The 17,272-nt window shown below is 43.4% G+C and overlaps 1 protein-coding gene across 1 annotated transcript in view; it reads left to right on the plus strand.

The window, feature by feature from the left end:
* Window positions 1-17,272, plus strand: part of CNTNAP2 (contactin associated protein 2) — a 1,639,050-nt gene that overhangs the window by 1,147,059 nt on the left and 474,719 nt on the right. The window contains exon 14 of the mRNA XM_070787139.1: window positions 138-294. Within this exon, the coding sequence (XP_070643240.1) occupies window positions 138-294 (157 nt within the window). The remainder of the gene's footprint in view (window positions 1-137; window positions 295-17,272) is intronic.

The following is a 17,272-nucleotide window of genomic DNA, read 5'->3' on the forward strand; positions in this document are numbered from 1 at the left end:
GGCCCTGACTTCTAAGAGGGCTGAGTGGTGTTCAGGGTATCAGAGAGCCGCGGCTCCTGGCTTGGGGGGATGTGACTGTGGCGTGGTAGTGGCTGGGTGCAGGTCCCATCTCAGTGTGCTTTTCCCCTTTCTTGCAGATGGAAGCCCTTACACCTGGTGGGTTGGCAAAGCCAACGAGAAGCACTACTACTGGGGAGGCTCTGGGCCTGGAATCCAGAAATGTGCCTGCGGCATCGAGCGCAACTGCACAGACCCCAAATACTACTGCAACTGTGACGCGGATTACAAGCAGTGGTGAGTGCGGGGGCCCGGCGTGCGAGCTCCCTCCCAGCCTGCCTGGAGGCCAGACTAATTAGATGGGAGAGAAAGTGTGAAAAGTGCTGAAATAATAAGAGACTGGGTTAGAAAGGTTCGGGACTAACCCAGCTGACAAATGTCAGGAACGTTCTGAAAACTATAAAAGCCGAAAGAGGTCAGTGCTACAAGGGTATGCATTTAGAAATAGAAGAACACATAATTGATGTATTCATATTTTATTCAGAGAGGAAAATAATGAGGCATGTAGTAGACAGTGATTTGCATTATAAAATGTGCTTTGTGACAATACAAGGGGTGGCCGCGGGCAGGAAGCCGTGTGCAGGCGTGTGAGAGCACAACAGCCTCTACGGTGAGTGCTCCCACCTCCTACGGTGTCTGCTTTGAGGAGCTGGATGAGAAAAAAAAAAAAGACAGAGGTGGGAAAAGAAAGGGACGATTGTGCTTTCCTCTCGTCTTCAGCAACAGTGCCTACCCGTCTGCTTTTGTTTCATGCCTTGAACTGTTTATAACTCTGATACAAATCAGTTCAAAGAAGATCTATTTGGGGTTTCTTTCATCCCTCTACTGGCTTTTGTCCTGCTTCACGGCGAATGGCTGTGTCTGTGTCCGTAATAGACAAAGATAAATCAGCTGTCATTCTGTGGGGGGAAAGGCCCCAGAAGTTTTGAGTGGAAAATGTAAGCCTGAGTCCGGTTCTTCCCATAAAGCGCATATCTTGCAACAGCTGCTTGTTTCTGACATGGAAGAGGCGGCTGTGCTCCATCCCCGCCTCTGGGTGGCAGCAGAGAGCACAGCCCCGAATTTCTTCATGTGCCTGATCACAGTTGCCTACAGTCGCCCCGGTTTTAGTCGATGCTAACTACATAGAGGACAGTTTACAAGATAAGTTCATCCTACCAGTTAACTGAAAATTAGTTCTGCATGTAAAGTTGTATGCTTGTCAGATTGGATGCCTACCTATTTTCCAAAAGCCTTTTTTTTTTTTTTTTTTTTTTAGTAAATGATATTACAGAGGCTATATTCAGTGGCTTAGAATTTCTGTGCAGGTGTATAAATAGTTATCATTACTCTTTAACTGTGGTTTATGGAAGGAACGTGAAGTCACTCAGTCGTGTCCGACTCTTTGCGACCCCGTGGACTGTAGCCCACCAGGCTTCTCCGTCCATGGCATTCTCCAGGCAAGAATACTGGAGTGGGTTACCATTTCCTTCTCCAGGGGGTCTTTCCGACCCAGGGATCGAACCCAGGTCTCCCGCATTGGAGGCAGACGCTTTAACCTCTGAGCCACCATATATTCACTCTTTAATTTTGTTTGAGAGATGTGTCTACAAGCGCATGCACACATATACACACACTGACACACTATATAAAGACTAGAAGTCAGGAGAATGAAATCAGAAAGACCCGGCCTTCGAAGGTAACTTTCGGTCAGGCAGCCTGTCCTCGATGCAGTCAGTCCTTCACTCATGGTGATATCAGTGGAGCTCTTGTGTGCTGGGGGGTCTTCTAGGTTCTGGGATACAACAGAGACTGGCAGTAACAAGAACCCCTGCTCTGGCCTATGTTCTTGCCACTTCTTACTAGTCGTGTGTCTGTAAGTAGGTTCTGAGGGCTCGCTCAGATTCATTTGTCTGCTCAGCTTTGACTCACGGAGACTTCGGGAAGCAGACTTTGGTGCAGCCTCCCAGACCAAAAGGGAGAGCTCTGATCCCAGATGGTTCATTGTTCAAGCAACCTACACTGGTCAATGCTTTTGTCCTGCCATGGAGGGGAGTTCAGATATTCACAAGGAAAAGGGAGATCTAGTGCGTGAATCCAAGTGAAATTTGTTTTTGTCAGACGTCATCCCAAGGGCTCGGGATACAATGACAAATAGAGCATGCTCTTTGTCCTCAAGGACTCAGAAACTAGTTGGGAAAACACACACACACACACACACACAGACAACATAATACAACCAGCGCTCTGACGAAGACATTGCAGGGTCCAAAAAACCAGTGCAAGGAAACTGAAGTCCAACTGAGGGAGAGTGGAGAGGAGCTAGGACAGTCCTTATGAGTCAGGGATGCTTGGAAGAAAGTAAGAGTTTGCAGGGCATGCTCTCCCTTGCAAGATTGACTTGGAGGAGAGGCAGGAGTGAGGACAGCCGGTTTGGGGAGCCATCAGGGCCGAAGATCTGGGGTGTAATGTGGAGAAGAAAGAAGGTTCAGTGAGGCTGAGCAGCTGGGCAGCAAACACCAGAGCTGCCATTCTTTTCAGTGGGTGGTAGGAGATGGATTTACTGGCAGTGAGCCCTGTGGAGGTAACCTTGATGGAAAGGGTGGGGCGGGGGGAAAGAGCCAGCAAAAGGAAGTCACGTGCGTTCCTCAGAGGCATTGAGGGCCAGACAGTGGAAATGGTGGAACATATGTGAGATATTCGGGAAGTGGCACCTCCAGGACTTAATAGTTATGACTATGCGAGAAGAAAGAGAGGGTCTGGTAGGCTCCCCACTGGGCACCTGGAAATGGTTAAATTCCTTACCAGGTAAGGGGACAACAGTTCAGCGGGTAGATGATAGGTTCAGCTTTGAAAATATTAAGTTTGAAGCTCCAACATAACACTGTGTCTAAACCCAGAGAGGCACCATTCCTGGGATCACTGCTAAGATATTCAGGCTTCAGAGCAATGCACTTCCAAGAACATTAGTTCAGTTCAGTCGCTCAGTCGTGTCTGACTCTTTGCGACCCCATAAATCACAGCACGTCAGGCCTCCCTGTCCATCACAAACTCCCGGAGTTCACCCAGACTCAAGTCCATCAAGTCAGTGATGCCATCCAGCCATCTCATCCTCTGGCGTCCCCTTCTCCTCCTGCCCTCAATCCCTCCCAGCATCAGAGTCTTTACCGATGAGTCAGCTCTTCGCACGAGGTGGCCAAAGTACTGGAGTTTCAGCTTCAGCATCATTCCCTCCAAAGAAATTCCAGGCTGATCTCCTTCAGAATGGACTGGTTGGATCTCCTTGCAGTCCAAGGGACTCTCAAGAGTCTTCTCCAACACCACAGTTCAAAAGCATCAATTCTTCGGCACTCAGCCTTCTTCGAAGTCCAACTCTCACATCCATACATGGCCACAGGAAAAACCATAGCCTCATACCTGAGTTCAAATCATCCATGAGAAGACACTGTAGACAGACCTGTTCAGCCTCACTCAGAAACGTGCCTCTGCAAGCTCTTGATTAGATTGTAATTTTTCAGTTACTCAGGGACTTGGATACAGCTGATGTATTGTTTCCTTTGGGCTGAGTAGCACCTACGATATCCTCACCCTTTTGCTCCTATTAAGATGCTCTAATGTCTCATAGTAGGCGCACTGTATCTTGAGCAAACTAAAAAGTAAAAGCAATATGTTTACAATAAATAGCTACTGAAATGATCTTTCCTATTCGGCACAATAAAGCAAGCTTTTGGTGATGTCTTCTTGGGCTTTGAATTCACCAGCACCTGGAAATGCTGTGGATGCTTTCAGTAGATCAGAATGAATAGATTTGTTTCTAGAGATGTGTACCAAAGTTCCTGGAAGCAGAATCATATCTGCCACTTTGAGGAGAGGCTTTTAACCAGTCTTACATTTAGGTTTGTGGTCTGTATAATAAAACTGAATCTTGACTGGTAGACTATTGTGAGAGTTAAATAGAATGTGGAATAGGAAAATATTCTAATATTCTGTGAATTGTACAGTGTGGATACATAGCTGATTGCAGTTCTTAATTATGTAATTCTCATTGCAATTCTTACCAGTTCCAAATGAATCTTAGGAAATGAAACGGCACCAGGGAAAGGGGTCCCTGTGCTTTCTCGACCTGCCATGCCACAGGGCGCGAGACAAATTCCACAATACCATGAGGCAGTGACACAGAACAGGCTTTGCCAGAGGAACTTACAAACCAGAGAGCATGAAGACAAGAGAAAGCCTAGGTCCGTCAACCCCATCAGCTCTCAGAGAGATGCTGGACAAGGCTCTTGTGCTGAGCACAGGGTTTCACAGAACTCCTGGCTTCTCCCACCTCACAGGACAAGAATGAGAACAACTTGTCAGTGGAGCCATCAGATTCTTAGGGTACCAGGAAGGCTGAGCACACAGCCAGGGGTTTACTGCATTGTCTGGGGGTCATGCTTGGAGAGGGAGGAAGCCAGAACCCAGGTAGGAAGTAGACTCCTGCAGCCTCCCCCCGCCATGATGGGGAGAACCAGGGAGCATTTCCAGCTGGCTCTCTGTCCAGGTATACAGAGTGTGAGCTCCATGGTCACTGGTGTCCAGCTCTTTTCATCCTACCACAGAGGACAGCCGAAAACTCAGGAAAAGCAGTCTGGTGCACACACCCATGTGAAATTCACACATGTGAAACATCTGTAGTGATGTAAAAATTGAAGCTCCAATACTTTGGCCACCTGATGAGAAGAGCCAACTCATTGGAAAAGACCTGATGCTTGGGAAGATTGAAGGCAGGAGAAGGGGACGACAGAGGATGAGATGGTTGGATGGCATCACCGACTCAATAGAATGAGTTTGAGCAAGCTCTGGGAGATAGTGAAGGACAGGGAAGCCTGGCATGCTGCAGTCCATAGGGTCACGAAGAGTCAGACATGACTTGGCCACTGAACAACAACAAAAAATAATAAAAGCAGAGGTTCTACTGAATCTCATGTTTTCAGGGTCCATATCCAGCTAAGAAAGTTGCTTCTACCAGTAATATTACCTCAGTCAGACAAGTCGTTTGATTAAACTCGACTGAGACCAAAGTGGGTACAAAGTTTTCCTTTGCCCTTTCCTCCGCGTGAGATCTAAGTCAGGGCGTTTCACTTCTCTAGGTGTTCATATCCACAAAATGTAGATAGTACTTCCCAATTCATGTCAAGTCCTGGCAAAGTGCTGTCGTGAATGAACATTTAAAACTGCAGTATGGTGTGCTATTTTTATTACCTAAATGATGAGTGGAACTCTAGCTGAAATCATTAAAATCTTTCTTTTTTAAAATTGTATCGAAATATAGTTGATTTATAATGTCATGTTCATTTCTTCTGGACAGCAAAGTGATTCAGTTACACAGAGTGACTCAGTTATACATATCTACATATACATGTGTGTGTATATATATACACACACACACACACACACCTTTATCTCTCCTTCCCTTAGCAGCCATAAGTCTGTTCTCCAGGTCTGTAGTCTGTTTTGGTTTCATAGATAGGTTGATTTGTCTCACATTTAGGTTCCACATATAAATGTTATATGGTATTTGTCTTTCTCTTTCTGACTTACTTCACTTAGTATGATCATCTCCAGGCCTATCCTTACTGCTGCAAATGGCATTATTTCATTCTTTTTTATGACTAAGTAATATTCCATTGCATGTTTGTACTATATCTTCTTTATCCATTCATCTATCTATGGGCATTTAGATTGCTGCCACGTCTTGGCTATTGTAAACAGTGCTGCTATGGACATCGGGCTGCCTGTATCTTTTTTTAATTTGAGTTTGATATGGGTATATGTCCAGGAGTAGGACTGATGGAATCAGTAAAAATTTCTTAAAGCACAGATGCATAAATTGGGGCCCAGGAAAATTTTACTTCCAATTACATTGGAAATAAGAAATGGAGAGAACACTAAGACTCAGATTTCCAAACTTCCACTCCAGTGTTTCTCTACAATATCATGATCTAGGAAGACTACTTATGTTGTTTTTATCTTTTTTAATGATATATGAATTTAATGTTTTCACTAGTTATATGTAGGTTTTAAATTTAAAGCTTAAACAATAGACCACATATTATTAGAGTCTTTTTTAAAGGACTCTGAAGCTTAGATTAAGCATTTATTCTTATTTACTAGAGTAAAACACACAGAAATGGAGCTGAGATAAATTAGATTGTAGCTCCGAGCATATTTCCGTCTCACAGCAAAGCGGCAATGGGCTGCAAGAACTATAACCAGCTCAATAATTGCCTGATTATCTATGCCTTGAGAAGTTTTGCACAGTTATTTCTGAGATTGGATGTAATTTAACATTTATGATTTACTATTCACAGCAATAGTAAATATTCCCACCTACAGTGCCAGAATCCTAATTAAGTGAGCCTGGTCTCAGCTAAGTGCCCACCGCTGGGTAATTCCTGGCCTCGGACAGCCTGGCTCAATGAGCTAAATCATCGTATCGGACACTAGTGATTCCAAAATGGAGCTGCGGGGAAGGCAACCCGTTCGCTGCTCCAATGCCCGTCTCACACTGTACTTGTAGAATTTCTGGATAAGGGTTTCCTGGCCAAGATGAGCACAGACATGGGAGCACAGTCCTTGTGGTACGATTAGTAATCAGTTCTCACCTCAATAGGCTTGCCTGGTGGCTCAGGCGGTAAAGAATCTGCCTGTGATGCAGGAGACCTGGATGCAATCATCCTGGGTCAGGATGATTGCCCTGGAGAAGGAAATAGCTACCCACTCTAGTATTCTTGCCTGGAGAATTCCATGGTAGAAAGGCCAGTCACATACTAACTGGCCGTGCCCTATTCCATGGGTCCTGAAAGGAACTGACGTGTCTATAGAGCTTTTTCCTAGGCCAGAAATAACCCATGACAATGTTTATTAGGCAGCAGAATCTCTTCATTTTTTCAAAGCCAGAACCTTCACATACGATCGGCTCAGCTTATTATCCAGTCACTAACAGCAAAATATTTGGAATGCTTTGAAAAGAAATCAGTCTACATTTTTTCATCGTTGGTCATGTCATCTAATTTTCTCAGTAACATTTTTCTGTGAGACATGTTCAGTTTTATTCAAAGTGAAATATTTGTATGTGCATTCTCATCCCTCATGTTGTTCAACAATACCAATAATGAACATTTATTGAGTGCTAATCATGCACCAGACGCTGTTCCAAAGTGTTTAATGTATCATGCCATTTAAACATCACATTGACCCAATGAGGAAGGTGCTGTTTTTCCTCATTTTGCAAATGAGGCGATTAAACCCCAGAGAGCTTAAATGACTTCCACAAGGTCACACAGTTAACAAGAGGGATAGCAGAGATTCAGACCCAGGGCAGGCAAACTCCAGACTCATGCTTAGATGTTAACCAGCAAGATATAAAGTCTGTAGAAATTTTAACATTTGAACTATATACCATATGATTTCATTTCTTCCAATTTTTAAAACTGTGATAAAATATATACATAAAAAATTTACTATCTTACCAAATTTTTAAGTATAGTTCAGTGGTATTAAGTACATTCACTTCGTGCAACCAGTGCCACAATCCATCTCCAGAGGTCTTTCCATCTTGGAAAATCGAAACTCTCTCTTCATTATAAAATAACTCCCCATTTCTCCCTGCCCCCAGCTGCTAGTAACCACCATTCTTCTTTCTGTCTCTGTGAATTCTACTATTCTGGCACCTCATGTAAATGGAACCATACAGTCTTATTTCACTTAGCAAAAAGTCCTCAAGGTTCTTTTGTGGTGGTGTTGTTCAGTCACTCAGTGGTGTCCCGCTCTTTGTGACCTCGTGGACTTGTAGCACGCCAGCCTTCCCTACCCTTCACCATCTCCCATAGCTTGCTCAAACTCATGTCCATTGAGTCAGTGATGCCATCCAACCATCTCATCCTCTGTCGTCCCCTTCTCCTCCTGCCTTCAGTCTTTCCCAGCAACAGGGTCTTTTCCAGTGAATTGGCTCTTTGCATCAGGTAGCCCAAGTATTGGAGCTTCAGCTTCAGCACCAGTCCTTCCAATGAATATTCAGGACTGATCTCCTTTAGGATGGACTGGTTGGATCTCCTTGCAGTCCAAGGGACTCTCAAGAGTCTTCTCCAAGACCACAGTTCAAAAGCATCAATTCTTTGGCACTCAACTTTCTTTATGGTCCAACTCTCACATCCATACATAACTACTGTTTTGTTGCATGTATCAGAATCTCCTTTCTCTTTAAGTCTGAATACTATTTCTTTGTATGTGTATACCACATTTCCTCTTTCATCAGTAGACACATGGTTTGCTGCTGCTTCTTAGCAATTCTCAGTAATGCTGCCATGAACTTGAGTGTATGATTTCAATTTTATCTACTTTTACTCACCTCTGTGCTGTTCTTTATTTGGTTTTTAGAAAATCTCATTTTGATTTTACTTTAAGAGTAATTTTATCATGAAAGTAGTGAAAGCAATGACAAAATAAATGTTTGAGGAGTATTTACCAGTGAAATGGAAAAGGAAATGTCAGCCCACTCCAGTAGTCTTGCCTGGAGAATCCCATGGACAGAGGAGCCTCACGGGCTACAGTCCATGGGATTGCAAGAGTCAGACACGACTGAGCAACTAAACCTAACCTAACCTACCGGTGAAATAATAGATATGCACTCTCACTTAGGAGTATCCTCTCATTTAAACATCAAATCTAGCATACAATATAGGTATTATCATGTCTGACTCTTTATGATCCCATGGACTAGAGCCCACCGGGCTTCTCTGTCCATGGAATTCTCCAGGCAAGAATACTGTTTGGGTAGCCATTCCCATCTCCAGGGAATCTTCCCCACTCAGGGATCAAACTTCAATCTCCTGCATTGCAGGCAGATTCTTTAGCATCTGAGCCACGAGAAAAGTACAATTTTATCATAAATAAATTCAAATTATTTTCTAAATGTAGTCTTGTTTTGAGTCTTCTCTCTGTGGCTAGCTTAGTGACTCTGAACAAGTTGCAAAAGCTCTCTGTGATTGTTTCCTTAGAAAAGAATTGAAATGGTGATAATACCTACATTGTATGATAGATTTGATGTTTAAATGAGGGGACACTCCTAAGGGAGAGTGCACATCTGTATTTCACCCGCAAATACTCCCCAAACATTTGTCATTGTGTTGACTACATCCCATAAGCACACTCCCATCACACACTCAGCGTTCTGTCATGATGTCACTTATGAGTAATGCTCTTCTGGTTGCTAAACAGGCCAAGACAGTAGTTAATACTCAAATGTGTATGTGCATATAAAATATTAAAATGAGTAGCTACTGATACATTTCCCCTTTAGATATATAAATGCAGATGCCCTTTTGATTGAATGAAAGCCATCTTAAAATTTTAAATGAAGAAAGAAAAAGGAAACTTTATTTTAATCCTTTTTAGCCTCACAGCATGCGTTTCAGTATCATAGCATTGCCAGAATGGACTGCAGAAAGGTTCTACAGCCCTGGGTATTTTACTCCTTATACTTACTCTACTGAAGTTCACTGGCCAGATTTTCTGTACCATAAAGATGCATCTGAACAGGATTTTCCTCAAAAAACCTAGCAGCTAAACTCGTTCAGAAGAGGAACTGCTTTCCAATATGTGGGTCAGGGCTAAGAGTCCAAGGGAAGGGCCTCTGCTGTTTCATTAAGAATCCACCTCGGGATGTGAAACAGAAAGTATCAGCCAGGCTCATCCAGCAGGTGCCGGACAGCTCAAGGTACAGCACAGCCTGTGAGTTAAAAGACCCCTTGGCATCAAGGACAGGGAGATGTCTCTTTTAGTTTTCAAAAGAAGCATAAAAATGATATATTATATTCTGTCTCAGGGACATTTTGGTGCCAACTTGCTTGGCACAGCATAGAATTCTCCTGTCATCTCTTGGATCGTATCCTGACAGAAAGGTAATTGGGCACCAGAGAAGATGTCAGCAGAGTGTCAATATGGTTTGACCAGTGCGCCTAAATAATATTGATGACAGGAAAGGGAGAGGGATTAATCAGGTGTGAGCCTGTCAAATGCTCAGAGTGTGCCATGGGTTCCCGAAATAGATACAACTGCCCACAGAATGCTAAATGGACTTCAACAGAATATGTTATTTAGTGATCTTGAGGAAAAAAACAGAGCTAAGATCCAAGAGAGATTTATAAGAAAGTGCAGTTCATTTTCCATCAGCATCCCTCTGTCCAACCTGCTTTAAAAAGAGGGAGAGCTATTATTATATTTTCCAGGAAAAAAAAAATTGCATTCTTCCTAAAAATCAATCATGAGAAAAGGCTCGATTAAACGATGCGTCACTCAGTTGAAAGCAAAGTGCTGATGAAGCAACAGTGAGGCAGGTTGTCAGTGTGGGTCGTAGGGAATCCACACATGATGAAGCCTGTTTGTTTCTTTACTCTGTGTCCCACTGAAAGATAAAATTGATCATCACATTTTCATCAGCGAAAAAGCTCCGTAAAACTCAACATTCAAAAAACTAAGATCATGGCATCTGGTCCCATCACCTCATGGCAAATAGATGGGGAAACAATGGAAACAGTGAGTATGTCTAACCATCCCATCCTCTACTGTCCTCTTCTCCTTTGCCTTCAGTCTTTCCCAGCATCAGAGTCTTTTCCAATGAGTCAGCTCTTTGCATCAGGTAGTCAAAATATTAGAGCTTCAGCATCAGTCCTTTCAATGAATAGTCAGGATTGACTGGTTTGATCTCCTTGCAGTCCAAGGGACTCTCAAGAGTCTTCTCCGGCACCACAGTTCAAAAACATCAATCCTTTGGTGCTCAGGCTTCTTTATGATCCAACTCCATACATGAACTCTGGAAAAATCATAGCTTTGACTATATGGATCTTTGTTGATAAAGTGATGTCTCTGCTTTTTAATATACTGTCTAGGTTTGCCATAGCTTTCTTTCCAAGAAGCAAGAGTCTTTTAATTTCATGGTTGAAGTCAACTGTCTACAGTGCCTTTGGATCCCAAGAAAATAAAATCTGTCAGTGCTTTCACTGTTTCCCCATCTATTTGCCATGAAGTGATAGGACTGGATGCCATGATCTTAGTTTTTTGAATGTTGTTTTAAGCCAGCTTTTTCACTATCTTATGCAGGGATAATGATTGAGATGGAAATATAGAATGTTTGGAAAAGCTGAGGACGTAAGCCTGGGTGATAGTATTTGCCCACCTGTCTTTGTCAGCACTGAGAATGATGCACTTTGACTGTAAGCTAGTGTGGTGGGGGGATAATGGTTCCCAAAGATGCTCACATCCTAATCCTCAGACCCTGTGAAGGTGTTCCCTTACCTGGCAGAAGCGTCTTTCAGAATGTGGCTAAGGGTGAGAAACTGGAGATGGGGGACTATCCTGGATTATCAGGGTGGCCCTGTCTAATCAGATGAGTCCCAGCTATGATGATAAAAAAATCTGATACCTAATGACAGGAAAAGCACCAGAGAGATGGTATATTGCTGTTTTTGAAGAAGAAAGAGGGAGTCCATGAGCAAAAAAAAATGTAAGCATTTTCTAAAAGCTGGAAAAGAAAAGTAAATGGATTCTGTCATAGAAGCTCCAGAAAAACAACTTGGCCCTGACAATACCTTGATCTTAGCACAGTCAGACTCACATGGGAATTTCAGTCTACAGAGCTGTGTTGTGCTGTGCTTAGTCACTCAGTCATGTTTGACTCTTTGTGACCCCATGGACTGTAGCCCGCCAGGCTCCTCTGTTCATGGGGATTCTCCAGGTGAGAATACTGAAGTGAGTTGCCATGCCCTCCTCTGGGGGATCTTCCCAACCCAGGGAGCAAACCCACGTCTCCTGCATTACAGGTAGATTTTTTACTGTCTGAGCCACCAGGGAAGCCCAGTCTACAGAGCTATAAGATGATAACTCTGTGTTGTTTTAAACCACTCAGTTTGTGATCATTTGCTTTGGCAGCAATAGAAAACTAATAGGTCTACCTTGTACTGTGCTAATGTTATTGAAAAGATGCTGCAAAACTTTTTTTCTCTGTCTCATATTGGTGTAAATTCAAGGTTGACTAATAAAATAGCCTTGCAGATAACTGACAAGGATGTCCCAGAAAGGTACTCGGGGCCAACTCACACTCCTGCCTGAGCACTGCTTGCTGATGGGGGAGCTTCAAGCCTATGCAGAGGACAGGTCGGGTCTTCTGTGTATGGTCCTCTTGACCAGCAAGGATTGGCTGCCTGTTCTTATCTGTGATCAGACATCCTTCAGTTGGGCAATTATACCGCTGATAAAAGTAATTTTGAAGACTCAGAAATATCCATTTATGTATCCAGACATGTGGTCCTCAGAAACACTGGGTGGGGGGGTTAGCGCTTATGTTTGTGCCTCCTGCTGAAAGTTAGATGTAAGACTACATCTTCTTGATCCTTCAGCATTACAGTTCGCGGACCTGATCCTCTTCCCATTCTTTTCAAATTTTAATTGACAGGCAGAGAAATGATTGGATAATGAAGGCTTTATCCCTTTTCTTATTTTCATAATAACTAATGAATTAAAGAGGGATGTTATGGGCCTTATGGGACTTCCAATTGTAATAGCTCTATTTTATGGCAGACACCATTAGCCTTCATTGCAGGCCATTCTTAATCTGGCCTCAGTCTGTTAAACGCCTCACGATCCAGACAGCCACAGCCCTATTAGCAGTAAGGCTTCATAGCTAAGACAATGCCTGGAGATGATAAGCACTATTATTTTCTCTTATTATTATTTGGACATATTTTGGCCAGCTTACTGCATGGCATGCAGGTTATCCTATTTCCTAAGGACCTGGATGTAATTGTTAATATAAAAAATATTTTTTGAGAGTCATTTATTTCATTCATTCATTTAACTCATTGTTCAGTGAGTATCTACTATTTCCTCATCGCAGTCCAGTGACAATAAAAGACGATGCCACCTCTGCTGCTGCTGAGCTGAATGACTTCGGCAACTTGTGTACTTTACTTGTCTCACCTCTGTTTTCACGTCCATAACATGAGAATAGTAGTATCAGCTCCATACAGAGTTTTGTGAAGATTCATATTTTATGCGGTATTCATTGTTATTTTCTTAGGCTTCTGAATTTCAGAAACTCGTGAGACTAATAAAGAACAAGCAAGGGGCCCAGTGGGCTGCAGTCCATGGGGTCTCAAAAGAATCAGACATGACTTAGTGACTAAATAACAACAACAACAGGCCAAATAAATACAATTGAGGTGGATTTATTCAACAAACATTTATTGAGAGCCCACTCTGCACAGAGTAGTACACAAATATGAGAGAGGGATTCGCTGATGAGAATACAGAGTAAGTCCAAGACACTGGGGTGGGACTTGAGAGTGTGCATTTTTGCAAATCAAAGAGAATTTATAAGCCCTTCGAGAGAAAGAAAACCCTCCAGAGGAAATTGTTAAGAATGATCCTGTCGGGTCCCAATTAGTCACCTACAAATTATCCCCATTGCGGACTATCCCTCGTATATATTTCTAGTATAGAAAGCATTACAATAATCACATTGAATCCTTGTAACATTTTAAACATGCATGTCAAGGCAAATTACAAATATTGAAACAAAAATGAGGACAGGAAGAAAAAAAGTTGAGGAATATAGTGAGGGAGAGGAAAACCATAATATGAACTAGCCAATCTTTCTTGCTAGGAGCAGCCTTCCCACTTCTAAAGGAATGTGTTGGTTTTGTGTTGACTGTCTCAGTCCTGCTTATAATTCAGAGTCAATGCTGAGAGAAACCCATCCTTGAGACCAGCATGGGCGCTGTCTGAAGGGCCAGGCCCAGGGCTGGAGACCACTTCCCAAGCTTCCTCCTGCATCTGTTGAAAGGTTCAGACCGCTTCTTTGTCTTCTAGGAAGATGCTGATGACTTTCCAGGGTCTCTCGAGGACACTGTGGGGTAGGAATTCCAGAGGGAATGTGACACCATGCAAACGGCAGCTCTGGTTTCTTCTGGTGATGGATCACGTGCCACAGCAGGTCCACCTGCCACTGGTTTGCTTGGTCCAGGCTGCAACGTCTGGAAGCCACTCAGACTACGCATAGTATTTCCTGAGACTGCCAATCCATTCCAATTCTCGGAGCCATCAGACCATGTTCATCAGTATTAACTCTCTCAAGAAAGCATGCAGAAAAAGAAAAATAGGCTGAAGCAGCAAGAGAGACAGTTACAAACTGTTAGTGACCTTGTTGTTGGTTGCTGTTTTAGTGGCTAAGTCTTGTCCAACACTTTGGGACACCATGGACTATAGCCCGCCATGGTTCCTGGAGAATCCCTCTGTCCATGGAATTCTCCAGGTGAGAATACTGGAGTGGATTGCCATTTCCTTCTCCAGCAAATCTTCCTGACCCAAGGATTGAACCCGCATCTCCTGCATTGGCAGGCAGTTTCTTTACCACTGAGTCAAGAAGGGATTTTTAAAAAGCAGCTTGCTATAATTTATTCCACCCTCAACATGAGGCATCTGTATGATGTGGCCACAAAAATACACAACAAAGTGAAATACTCCTAACGTCACCACGTCAAGTGTCCAAATTACAGGACTCTGTAGCAAGCATCAGTGGACCACACCTGAAATATGATATCTGATAATAGAAAACCAGAATGTGGGAAATGAGGTCAAGGGATCCGACAAGTGTCCTAAGTGAGAAAATTGAGAAAAAGAGGAAGGACCGGATGGAGGAAGTTAGGAAGGTGGGGAGAGGGGAGAGGGTGGCTACTGTAGAGCACAAGGGTCGCTTCCCTGCTGTTTAGTGGTTAAATCGTGTGTGTAAAGAGATGTGTTTAAGTCCTAAGTCCAGTACTCGTGACTGTGATTTTGTTTGGATATAGGTCTTTGCAGATGTAATCAGGCTGAGATGAGGTCCTTAGGGTGGGTCCTGATACAACATGACTGGTGTCCTTGTGAGAAGAGGAGACACAAATATAGACACACACAGAGAAGACAACAAAGACAGAGATTTCTGTCGGGGTAGGCCACCCAGTTAATAGCACCTGGTTCCAGTAGCCACAGGACTCTACCACCCTCCTCCCCCAGCTGGCTCCGAAGCCAGTGCCTGTTGCTATTGGACAGCTCTGGGTATTTACTAAGGGCTTCCCAAATCCCACGCACCAGTTTAAGTACTTAGTCTGTGTTTTTCTTCATGTAATCCTTGCAACAACCCTGTAAAGCAGTTACCGTCTTTATGTCAGGTTTGCAAGCAAGGAAGCCAAGCCTTTGAAAGGTTGATTACCTTGCCCAAACAGTTAATGAGTAATGTAATGGTATAAACAGGGCAGTCTAATCCTGGAGTCCAGGACCTGAGCCATGAGGCGGACTTCCTCTGGAGAGGAAGGAGAGCTAAAGCAGTGGGTCAGAGAGCTGAAAATAGAGAAGATGTAGTAGGGAGGAAATCGAGGTGCAACAATAGGTCTTTGAGAAAGATGAATGAGGTAACTGCATGTCACCTGAGACTGGGGTCTTGTGCCCTGAGGGACCCTTGGGTGCCTTGTATAGGAACTGAAAGTGAAGTCGCTCAGTCGTGTCCGACTCTTTGCGACCCCATGGACTGTAGCCTACCAGGCTCCTCCATCCACAGGATCTTCCAGGCAAGAGTACTGGAGTAGGTCACCATTTCCTTCTCCAGGGGATCTTCCCAATGCAGGGATTGAACCCGGGTCTCCCGAATTGGAGGCAGATGCTTTATCGTCTGAGCCACCAGGGAAGCCCGGTGTAATGTGTAATGTAGCCGACAAAGACAGACAGGTGGAGAGTTGTCAGGACTCTCAGATCAGGAAGAAATGGAGAAAAACAAATATTACATATTAATGCATATATATGGGATCTAGAGACACGGTGCTGATGAACCTATTTCCAGGGCAGGAATAGAGTTGCAGATATAGTGAATGAACTTGTAGACACAAGAGAGGGTGGGACAAATTGAGAGAGTAGCGCTGACATGTGTACATTACCACGTGTAAAATGAATAGCTGGTGGGAAGTTGCTGTAGAGCACAGGGAGCTCAGCCTGGTGCTCTGTGACCACCTAGAGAGGCGGGATGGAGGGGTGGGAAGGTGGTTCAGGAATGAGGGCATGTGTGTGTATATATATAGTTGATTCATATTTTTGCACAGCAGAAACTAAAACAACACTGTGAAACAATTATACTACAATTAAAAATTAATTTAAAAAGGAAAGAAACAGAATATGTGTAGAAATTGGGATTGATAGGAAGATCCAAAGAAGTTTCTAGAAGGAATAGGCAAAGTAGATTAAAAGGCACCATTCAATCCCAAAATTTTATTCAACTAAGATGCAGAAAATTACAACCACGTTTTATCCTCAATGTGCCAGCCTTATTATTTTAGTGAATATAAAAGCATATATGATGTGCTGTTTTGAACAGTAATGTTTCGGCTCTTGCCATAGTTTTTTTCTGCAGCCTCTTGTTGTAAGTATAGGCAGACTGCAAAGGCATTGAGGGTTCGGTTCCAGACCCACCATAATGATGCAAATATTGTCATAAAGCAAGTTAAACAGTTGTTTTGTGGGGTTTTTTTTGTTTGTTTGGTCGGGTTTTTTTTTTTGGTTTCCTAGTGCATGTGGGCTTCCCTGATAGCTCAGTTGGTAAAGTGGTAAAGAATCCACCTGCAATGCAGGAGACCCCAGTTCGATTCCTGGGTCATGCAGATCCGCTGGAGAAGGGAAAGGCTACCCATTCCAGTATTCTTGGGCTTCCCTTGTGGCTCAGCTGGTAAAGAATCTGCCTGCAATTCAGGAGACCTGGGTTTGATCCCTGGGTTGGGAAGATCCCCTGGAGAAGGGAGAGGCTACCCACTCCAGTGTTCTGGCCTGGAGAATTCCATGGACTCTATAATCATGGGGTGGCAAAGAGTCAGACACGACTGAGCGACTTTCACTTTCAGTTTCAATGCGTGTGGTAACCCACTCCAGTATTCTTGCCTGGAGAATCCCAGGGACAGAGGAGCCTGGAGGGCTACAATCCATGAGCTCAAAAAGAGTCAGACATGACTGATCGACTAAGCACAGTGCATATAAGAGTGGTGTTGATTCTATACTGTAGTCTATTAGTGTGCGATAGCATTATATATTTTTTAAATGTACATACTTTAATTAAAATCACTTTATTGCTAAAAAAATTCTAACCAGCATCTGAGCCTTCAGTGAGTTCTTTGCTCGTGGA

The sequence above is a fragment of the Bos indicus genome, chromosome 4 (assembly GCF_029378745.1).
Source record: "Bos indicus isolate NIAB-ARS_2022 breed Sahiwal x Tharparkar chromosome 4, NIAB-ARS_B.indTharparkar_mat_pri_1.0, whole genome shotgun sequence".
In the NCBI taxonomy this organism is placed as follows: domain Eukaryota; kingdom Metazoa; phylum Chordata; class Mammalia; order Artiodactyla; family Bovidae; genus Bos; species Bos indicus.